The sequence below is a fragment of the Lipotes vexillifer genome, unplaced genomic scaffold (genome assembly GCF_000442215.2).
Source record: "Lipotes vexillifer unplaced genomic scaffold, Lipotes_vexillifer_v1.1 scaffold110, whole genome shotgun sequence".
NCBI lineage: Eukaryota > Metazoa > Chordata > Mammalia > Artiodactyla > Lipotidae > Lipotes > Lipotes vexillifer.
Window position 1 is genome coordinate 1224094 of NW_006791887.1, and position 11056 is coordinate 1235149.

Here is an 11056-nt window from a genome sequence, read left to right on the forward strand (position 1 = left end):
CCCAAATACAGGATCAGGCATATTTCAAGGGACAAAGGTTTGTAAGACTATACAAAACTTTCCCCACTTGTTTGTACCTACTAATTGGGAGAATTAAAACGGGACATAAAAGGCCCACACAAGCAAACAAGCTCACTTTCTTAAAATGGTACCTAGCATAGTACCGTCACACATCAGCATAGGCATTCCATATACATCTTTGGTTGAAACAGAAGAGAGACATCCACATGCATTTCCAAATATGCCAAAACTGAATTCTCATATAATGTATCCTGCAACTAGTTCTATCCATAAAATGAAGACGATATTCCCTGGAAAAGTCACAGCTAAGAAAAATGAATGCCTGGGGGAGGGCAGTGAAATGAGAGATCCTATGTGACACCTGACTTTACATTCAGTCTGTCCTACCCAGGAATTGATTTCCGGCTGTACTTAAGATTCAGGAATAATAATGTAGTGTCCCACCCTCTTCATCTGATTCTAAGTAAATATGTTAACTAGATGAGCACTTATTTACATTTAAAAACAAAGCCTCCAGAAAGGTGTAAAGTTTATTAACATCTTTAAAAAAAAGATGGAACAGTAAACAGCTACTGAATTTGGGATAGTTCCTTATTTACAAGTTTTACTGCAGGAGGCCCGTTTTAATCAGCATTTCACATAATCAAAGGAGTACAGTTTTTCCCTAGAAATATCAGTATTTCACTCTCCAGGTAAAAGACTATTGAAAACATTGTGACTGCCCCAGTTAGAAACGGATAAGCGAATACCTTGAAAAAATATATAAAAGAGTAACTGCTACTTACACATGAATTTTCACAAAATTATTCTTGTGCCTAATTCAGACAATTTACTTAGAAAAGCTGGCCTAAAAAAAAAAAAGCAACACGTGAATATGTCTTCATTTTAAGTACATGCTCTCAAGCTAGTTTAAAAAGAAAAGTTGAATTAGGGTTTCCAGAGTTTTAGGAGTCCATCTTCACTGTAAGTAGCAATCAGGTTCTGATGAGGGTGATGTGCGATACCAATCACATCCTTCTCATGAACCTGGAATAGGTAAAGCACAGGATTAGGGTATACAGGTCTCTAATAAATCACTCTGAAGAAGCTTCCAGAGCTGAGTGGGAGGGAAGAAGAGTGAAGCTCCTACTTCTCACCAAAGGAATCAAGTCCAAGGCAGCCTCAAAGAGTGCTAACCAAATACACAAACCAAAAACTCAAACGAGGCTATCACATGGCTGATGACATTTTCTGTACTTTTTTCATAATGTATAAATAACACTTTGAGCCAAACCACTCCTGCACTACAGAGGGTCCTAGTCATCATCACCATTTTATAAATATTAAGCCAAGACAGTGGCTGAGACCAAACAACTCCTTCAACTCAGTGAACTTAGTATTTTCCTCAACTAGAGGACACCTTCCACCTCGTTTTGTTCACATCTTGGATCTACACTGGAGGCTTCACAAGGCAGACGTGCCAACAGTTCACTCAAGAACAGTTTGAGTTGAGGTTATTCTCTAACAGAGCTATGTGTATAATTTTTTATACATTCACCAGACCATTTCTTTTTCCTCGACTGCAGACGACTTCATTTTCCCTGCCCAACCACCCCTCTGCATTTGGGCTGTGGGCGGCATGTGACTAATTCTAATCAAAAAAGAATGACAAACAAAGTAATATAAACAAACCACTTCCAGATGTGGGTCTTTAAAACATCCAATATACCCCTTCAACTATCTTTTCTGCTTCTAAGATCTAAGGGGCCACATATTCCAAATGGCACAGCTAAAAGACAGAGGAGGACGATGCAATTTACATCACACTGTGACATAATAAGAAACTCACTGTGTTAGACCACTGACATTTAAAGATTGTTACAGCAGCTAGCATTAATTATTCCTTGTTACTGATTGAGCCCTCTTACAACACAAAGCGGCTTAAAAAACATAATCAGTCTGATAGGATAATATACAAGTAACTTGCCTTTGAAAGGACACGGAGAGGACTAGCTATATCTGCCACTCTCCAATCGCCCTGGGTAAGGTCTAACCAATCTAGCTGGCTAGACAGGCGTGTTCCCTTCCTTCTTCTCTGCTTTATGTACACCCATCCTATCCACTGGAAGCTGAAGGCTCACTATAAAGGATGACTTTTCCTGATACAGGAGTTAATTCCATACAATTACTTATGGGCCTTTTTTTAATTTAGTGATAACATTTTTACATTTTTTTATACCAAGGTTCACACAGCAGTCTGGAAAAGGTTTACTTCAGAGTTCAGAAAGACATAAGCATTAACAATTTCTGTAGATGGCCATAAGTCAGTAATACTTACTGTCAAAGTTCTCTCCAGTTTGCCAGTGACTGTGCTGAAACAGTAGAGCACAAAGTCCTCCCCTACACAGTAGATCCATTCACCACGGGGAGAGAGGGCACAGCAAACAAAGTCACCACCTTCTCTCTTACCAGAGCTGAAGCTTCTGACAATCTAGATCATTAACACAGCCCAAGGTAAAAATAAAACACCTGGATTAGCAACAGTTCTACTGCAGCAGTTTAAACTGACATCTTTATGTTATTTTGTACTTTGGTTTACTGTAATTTATAATTAGGTTGCCAGTTCCATTCACCATGTCCTGAAATATTCAAAGGATAAGCTATCCTAAGTCAGTGGCAGACAGACATTTACAATTCACTTGTCCCAAGTCACCAATCCTACTCTTTAGTCTACTGAGCCATTTTACCCAGAAGCAAATTCGTTAGCATACACAATTTCCTAAATCAACATACGACTGGTTCTCAATGCTCTGTGGACCCATGCTCCCCAGTTTCCTCTTTAGAATGAGATGCCCTCTCCATTCATGATGGAACTCTGTCTTCAAGACCTTGCTTGCTCTATTTTACATACCATTAAGATCACCATAAATCAATGGAGAGAAACCAATCTCAAAAGGTTAAAAGGCTATATATTGTATGATTCCATTTAATTACTATTCTCAAAATGAAAAACTGTAATAATGGAAAACAGATTAGTGGCCGCCAGGGGCTAGAGCTGTGGGGGAAGGGTTTAACTATAAAAGTGTAGCACAAGGGAGTTTCTTTGGGAGTGATGAAACAGTTCTATATCTTAATCGTGGTGGTTACATAAATCAACACGAGATGAAATTTCACAGAACTATTCATGTCCCACCTCAAAATGAATGCATGTAAAGACGTAAAATCTAAATAAGGTTTGTATGTGAGTTAACAGTGTTGTACCGATGTCAATTTCCTGGTTTTGATAACTGTACAATGTTTATGTAAGATGTTCTCATTGGGGGATGCAGGTCAAGGGTGTACAAGAACTTTTTTTAAGTTTTTAAAAAGCCAAGCAGAAAACTAGGAAGTGGGCAACTACGGCTATTATGCAGTGTCCCAACAGGTACTGCAGACCAGCCATCTCAACCATAGGTTCGTCACTACCAATTTATCATTTATAGGGACTCAAGCAATGGAGAGAGAGTTCCACACACCAGCCCCTGGGTCTTCTCCATGCTCAGCAGGATCCCCAAGTGCCCAGTCCAACATTTCAGTAGCATCACAACACATTCCCAGGGCTTGAGACCTCAACCTTGATACTCCTAATGTCCCTGGTGCTATAAAAGTGAGGTTCCTTGGGAACCAGCAGGTGTTCTGATTACAAATACACATCATAAAGACACTGTTGCCCTTCTCCTATTCGAGTTCCACCTTAGATCACATTGTAGCTAGCAGATGTCCCAAGCTGGTAATCCACACACTGTATCTCCCTCACTCACACAAGGATTGTTATATCAAAATCTTCAGTGAGGTTCTGCAGGAGGCTTAAAGACAGATCAGGGTCTCATTTATCCAAAGGATGCAAAAGAAAGAGAACAGTACACAAACATCCTGGGGAAAGTAGATTAACTACTGAGATGCCAAAAAGATGTTTTGTAGACATAGAATTTAAAATATTAAATATGTGTCTGAAAAACAAATATAGTGTACGTGGTTTTCCAAGTGGTGAACCCATATTTGGTTACTGAAAGTGCCAGGACCAAGACACGCTGATTTGGGAACAGCCCACAGGGCTTGAGCAAAGGCACTTTCTGAGCACTCACCTGTCCCTGCATGTTCATGATGACCACTGTGTTTGATCTGTTGCAAACCACAAAGTGCTCTGGGTTTTTAGGAAGCAGTATCACACTGTTGACAGTGATGTCTGTCCCTGCAGTGCTGCCCAAGGATTTAAAGGTATTTGAACATTCTGTGGTCTTCATGTTCCAGATCTACAACACAAAAATATAAGGCATAAACATTTGGGGGGCGGAGGAGGAAGGTTAACAATTTCTAATGTTTTGCAGTTGAAAATTATATTACTAAAAAAGAAAAAAATTGACTCAGAAAAAAAAGCTTCTTACAGTCCAAATACCTAGCATTGCCATATACATAAGAACTCCCCATTTGCAGATTAACTGGTATAAACAAAATAAAAATCAGAAAGTGAAATAATAAAACCCTTTTAAAACTTATGATCTTTTCCTACAAAATTTTCCTTAGCTAACAAGCTACCTATCTTTAATATAAGCTATGTGTCAACACTGCTACTGTCATAAACAACCAGAAAGCTACCCTTCTCTGGACACCAAAATGAAATGAGGGTTTTTTAGATTTATATGCTCAGGACCCTGAGATTCAGACTTGGTAGGTCTGGAGTGAGATGTAGGTTTGTGCAATTTTTTTAATCTTTTTTTTTAAATTAATTAATTATTTGGCTGTGTTGGGTCTTCATTGCTGTGCGCGGGCTTTCTCTAGTTATGTTGAGCAGGAGCTGCTCTTCATCGCAGTGTGAGAGCTTATTGCAGTGGCTTCTCGTTGAAGAGCACAGGCTCTAGGCACACAGGCTTCAGTAGCTGCAGCAGGCGGACCCTAGTGCACACGGGCTTCAGTAGTTGTGGTGTGAGAGTTCAGTAGTTGTGGCTCGTGGACTCTAGAGCGAGCACATGGGATCTTCCTGGACCAAGGATCATCAGGCGGATTCTTAACCACTGTACCACCAGGGAAGTTCCTGTGCATTTTTTAAAAGCTCCACAAGTGATTCTCAGCTTGTACTGAGAACCACTGCAGAAGTCACAATGTTAACAGACACACATGAGGATCCATGAAGTGGAAGCTACTCTTGGCCACTTGTGTGACCTCTCCCAGTCCAACATTTCTTCTGCTAATAGTTCTCCACCCTAATGCTTTTCACCTGGCCCTTCTGAGCTACTATGAACTGAAGTGGTTAAATCAGACATCACAGTTATTAAAATCTGAAATGTGCTTAGAGAAGGGATGAACCAACTATTGCCTGGCATTGTCTGGACAGCACTCGCTTCATGAGGTATAAAAACTTCAAAGGCATGGACTATGTTGTGTTTCTTCTGTGCCTTCAAAGGAACCCAGCACAAAACAGATGTTGAATGAATACCTATAGAGAGGAGGAAATAGTTGCCCCACTAGTTGTCCCAGTATTTATTTTCTTAAGAAATACTGTGTCATCTACCCCAATCTCCTCTCCAAAGCCCAGCAGCCTAGAAAAGAAATGAACATTTCAGGGATCAAGAGTTCTAAGACTTCTAGAGTTTTCTGTCCAAAAGGTCAGTGAGATGCTTTACCCCACTTATTGCAGAACTAAATGAAAAGACCACAAAACAAAGAGACCTACACAAGCCACCTCCCAATGGTATTTTTACAAGTTGTGAGGCCCATATATTGATACATAGCACAAAGAGGGCAAACCGCATGACTAAAGCACTAAGAGCTCTGTGTATTTCGCCACCTATCCTGAGGAAGAGTACATCTCCTACCTTCAGGTTTCTTGTTCAATTCCCAAGCCAGAACGAGCCACTGCAGAAGGTGGTCTGACTGTTAGGGATTTGTGTTAGAATGTTTAGGTCTTCTGCCACGTCACACTCACTTACATAAGGCAATTTAAAAGCAGATCTAGAATGTAAATGGAGTGTCTCAAAGATCTCTAGCGATTTTCTATTTGGATTTCCCATCTTTTCTAGGAAATGAGGCCCTCTGTTGAAATAACTAAATCTCTTAAGGTACCGAAGAGCCACTACTTTCAGATGAGAGCTGAAGGCAATAAATAAGTATCTGAGAGGACTTGGTTCTACTCTACGCCCCTCCTGCTCCTCTTTAAATGCTATCAGAAAGGCCCCAATGTGGAGGCTCGGGGTGGGATGAGGCTGACCTATTTATTTAGCCACTGAGCTCTTCGTGAACTTGTTGCAGTGGACCATACCTATGGCAAGATAGAATTTCACCACTGTAAATGGGGGTGGACTAGTTTAGAACTCCACACCTTTCCTCTTTTTCTACACACGATAGCGTCTATAGGTTTGAGATTTGAGGTCCCTAGGCCAATAGGAATTACCACAGAATATTACTATTGTCACAGACTAACCTCAATTATGGCTAAAATACTTAGTAAAGAGGTTTAACCACCACAATTATCACCATTATCACCACTGAAAACTCCTCAAAGGGCAAAAGTGGAACAGACACCCCAAAACAAACCAGTAGCAAATACTTAACCTTTACAGTGCCATCAGAGGATGCACTAATAATATAATGCCCATCCTGTGTAAATGTTGCTTCATTAACGAAGGAGGAATGGCCACGAAATTCCTTCAGGGTTTTTCCAGATTTTAAACCATGAATTCTATCACAAATAAAAGCAAATGAAAAGAACAATTAATATTCTATATATTATGGTTGGGACCAACTGTTGAAAGCATTTTAGATGAATTATAGAAGCTCATGTTAAAATATTAAGTGAAGAATGAGGGCTATGCAATTACGTACGCAGTATTATTTTCATTATGTCAAACAATCAAACAAAACCACAACAAAAGCTTTGCACAGAGACTGGAAGAAAATATGCCAATAATACCACAAGCTTCTGTTCAGCAACAGACTTCTAGGTCTCTCCCGGGTCCCAGGAATCTGTATTTGTCACATGTCCTCTAAGGTGACTCTGATGCAGGTAGGTCCATAGACCACACTTTGAGAAATATGAAGTACTGCTATAATCCCTTTCTAATCTCTCTTCTAGGTAAAGACCCAAATGGACAACACAGTAGCACTGTGTCAGCTGTACTTTGGGGAAATAAGGTCTCACATACCCTCACTCTCCATATAAAAGCATCCTGGTGAAAACATAAGGAATCACTAGTACCTCCCTGTAAGGCTTCACCATATTAAACCCAAGTGAGGGCAGTTTGGGTATTCTTAGTTTTTTTTGTTTTTTTTTTGCAGTACGTGACGCGCAGACTCAGAGGCCACGGCTCACGGGCCCAGCCGCTCCGTGGCATATGGGATCTTCCCAGACCGGAGCACGAACCCGTGTCCCCTGCATCGGCAGGCGGACTCTCAACCACTGCACCACCAGGGAAGCCCCTGGGAATTCTTACTTACCTAATTGTCTGGTCAAATGAGGCACTAAGGATCTGACTGCTATCCTTAGAAAAGCTTAGACAGGTGACACCTTTACTGTGTGCTCTTTCAAATCTCCTTAAACACTGTCCACTCTGAATCTTCCATACCTTTATTAAAAAAAAAAAAGAATAGTGAAAACCTGTAAATACTGTCCCACTCTACTCCACAGAGCCAAGCAAGATGCAGTGCTAATATGCTAAAAACAGCATTAAAAATGCATGCTAATAGCTGAATATGATATGTCTGGTTCACACAGTACAATGATAACTTGAATCCTTTGAAACTTAAGCCTCTTTCCTTTTAAATTATTAAAACAAAAATTCAGACTCTAAGTCCACTTAGCAGAGACCATTTCTGTGTTTTATCTAGCCCAGGGGATTTTAACAGCAATTAAATACAAGCCACAGCTAAACAACTGCTAATCACCTGCAGACCACCCCATCCCCTAAGCACAACACACCATATAAGGTGAGCCACAGTGGCACAGCAGAAAGGGCACAAGCAGATCTGGACTGAAGTCCCAGATCTGTCACTTACCAACTGTGTGACCTTAAATTACTGGACCTCCCTAGGCAGAGTTATTATTAGGATTAAACAAGAAAAACTAAAGTCACTGGCATAAAGCTGATGCTCCATAAAGAGTAGCTGTTATTAAGCAAAAAACCTATATAGGACACTAACTCATTACAGAACTCTCAAAATGTCTACATACAAGAGTTCATGCCACTAATTCATACCTTGATTTTTCCATCTTGGGCACCAGTTGCTAACATTTCTGTATCTCTGCTGAAGCACATGCAGAGGACAGCATCATCCATCATCATAAAGTTATCCTGGGCCTGGTACTTAAGATCCTAAAGGAAACAATGATAAGCAGCTATCAAAATAACACAAAAACACCAGTTACCCCAGGTCTCTGCAGACTCACTTAAAAGCAGGATAATTGGACTATGCCAACTCTAAACCTCCAAAGCAAATAGTGTCATGCACACTATTCTGATGAACAACTGATAATACTGGGAATAACTTTTTTACACAATTCAAGTAACTATTATAAAAAATGCAAACATATTAGCCTACATCTTTTGCTTATGATCCTTTCAAAGCAAAATTTCCCTCCAGTACATATTGTACATCTTTAATAAATCTGAATTTATTTGTTTTTAGAGTATGACATGAGAAATTAATGTTTTGTCCATACTGTCAGCTACCTTTCCTAAAACCATGTACTGATTAATCTATTTATTTGTTATTTTTCTTTTATCATCCATTACTGTTCATATTGAAATATATATATATATTTTACATCTTTATTGGAATATAATTGCTTTACAATGGTGTATTAGTTTCTGCTGAAATATATTTTTTCTAAAGTATAGAAAGAGACTGCTTCATGATTAAAAAAATGGTAAATTATAAAGAAATATACAATGTAGAAAGTGAAAGTCACTCATAAATCCACTAAGCATGGAGTGGAATTTAGTATTCTATGATCAAGATTACATTTTAAATCAGGGGTTAGTCAACAAGTAGCTATTTGGAAAAAAGTTAAGTTGGATCTACACCAATTTTAGCACCCTAAACAAATGCCAGATGGATCAAAAATTAAACATAAAAAGAAACATAATGAAGGAAGTCCAAAGGTACAAACTTCCAGTTGTAAAATAAGTGCCATGGGGATGTAATGTACAGCATGGTGACTACAGCTAGTAATACTGTATGTATATTTGAAAGTTGCTAAAAGAGTAGACCTTAAAAGTTCTCATCACGAGAAAAAAAAAAAAAAGCTTCTAACTATGTGTGATGATGGATGTTAACTAGACTTACTGTGGTGATCATTTTGCAATATACACAAATATTGAATCAGAAGCAATCCAAAAGAGAAATGGGCAAAGGATATGAAAAGACTTCACAGAATAGGAAATACTGGTGGCTTTTCACATATAAAAAGATATTCCACTTCATTCAGAATGAAACACAATTAGTCCTACAATAAGGTTAGAGTGGAAACAATAAGCAACTGCTTACATATACATATAGAATATTCCAGAAAAGTTACATAAGAAACTGGTAACCCTGAGTGGACTAAGGAAGGAAGGGAACTGACTGGCTGAGGGACAAGGCGGGGAATAAGACTCTTTACTGAATAACGGCTCTATTTTATAAAATATTTTATCAGATGTACATATTACCCATTCAAAAAGTAAATTTAAATTGCAAAAATAACAGGTAATTTAAAAACAGTAACAGATAATTCTTCCACTAGAAAAATTAATGTATTTAAAATACTTTACCTTCCTGATTTTTCCAGTCGTAAAATTCCATACTTCAATGAATCCATCAACAGACCCAGTAACCAGATACTGACCATCTGGAGAAAATCGAGCACACTCCACATGTGATTTCTGACCAAACTGTTTCAAATGAAACAATGAAACAGATGCACTTTTATGTAGTGGCCTTAAAACAATTCCCATTTTAAACTTTTGAGAGCTCTGTCCTAGCATAAAGCCATAGCTAGCCTGTATCATGGAGTTTGGGAGGGGTGTTTCTGTACCCAGACACCAAGAGATGCTAGATATATTTTCTCCAAACAGTTTAGTGTCTAGGCTCTCCACTGAAACTAGTTTTTGTTCTTGTTTTTATTGTTTCTTTTTTAAAAAATGAAGTTGGTATTTCCAAAGAAAAGCAAAAAAACTATTTTAGCAAGGGACTTAGAACAAATAATCCTGTTAACTCAAGCAATAAAGTTTTACCAGAATCAGCCACTGTTGGCATGACTTTCACACTCAACTAAATATGGCATATGTTCCTATTTTTTTTTTCATCTGGGGGAAAAAATTCATTTTTCAAAATAAATGGCTATTTTCCTCCACTATTTTTTAAACAAATTTTCTATCACTGCTTCTTTTCATGACCTTCATTTAATCAAGTGATAATGTGTGGCTGACTAACTCTAGGAGAACTGATTAGAGCTGACAGATTGTTTGCCTGGGAAATGTATCCTGAGCATTTACCAGCAAAGATGCTTCCATTAACAGATAAAAACTACAGGACGTTAGACAGATGGGAACAGAGAAAAGCTCTATTATGAGTTTCATTTTAAATGCCAAAAAAGGAAGTGTTTATAACAGAAAATCTTAGTCCAGCAGCATAATTATAATGGATTTCTATTTGTCGCAAGGTTTTAACCAGGGTAAATAAAAGTGCTGCCCCAAAATACCTTTACATGCAAATCAAAACATATAATCCAGAAAAGACAAATTCAAAACACTAATCCAAAGTCAAAGATTTGAGGAATATGAATTATTTTTAAATCTATAAATTCAATCAGAGCACAAACCCAGAAAGAAACTAATAAAAAGGAGATGCTAGGGCTTCCCTGGTGGCACGGTGGTTGAGAGTCCGCCTGCCGATGCAGGGGATGCAGGTTCGTGCCCCGGTCTGGGAAGATCCCACATGCCGCGGAGCGGCTGGGCCCGTGAGCCATGGCCGCTAAGCCTGTGCGTCCGGAGCCTGTGCTCCGCAACGGGAGAGGCCACAACAGTGAGAGGCCTGCGTACCG

At 39.0% G+C, this 11056-nt stretch overlaps 1 protein-coding gene across 1 annotated transcript in view; it reads right to left on the bottom strand.

Annotated features, from left to right (window-relative positions):
- Window positions 1-533: 533 nt before the first annotated feature.
- The window catches only part of SMU1 (SMU1 DNA replication regulator and spliceosomal factor), a 20816-nt gene continuing 10293 nt past the window's right edge, over window positions 534-11056 (bottom strand). Inside the window, exons 6-12 of the mRNA XM_007464942.1 lie at window positions 9786-9905; window positions 8229-8345; window positions 7471-7598; window positions 6589-6715; window positions 4125-4292; window positions 2339-2491; window positions 534-1047 (exon numbers count right to left, since the gene is read on the bottom strand). Coding sequence (XP_007465004.1) covers window positions 949-1047; window positions 2339-2491; window positions 4125-4292; window positions 6589-6715; window positions 7471-7598; window positions 8229-8345; window positions 9786-9905 — 912 coding nt within the window. The 3' untranslated portion in view covers window positions 534-948. The remainder of the gene's footprint in view (window positions 1048-2338; window positions 2492-4124; window positions 4293-6588; window positions 6716-7470; window positions 7599-8228; window positions 8346-9785; window positions 9906-11056) is intronic.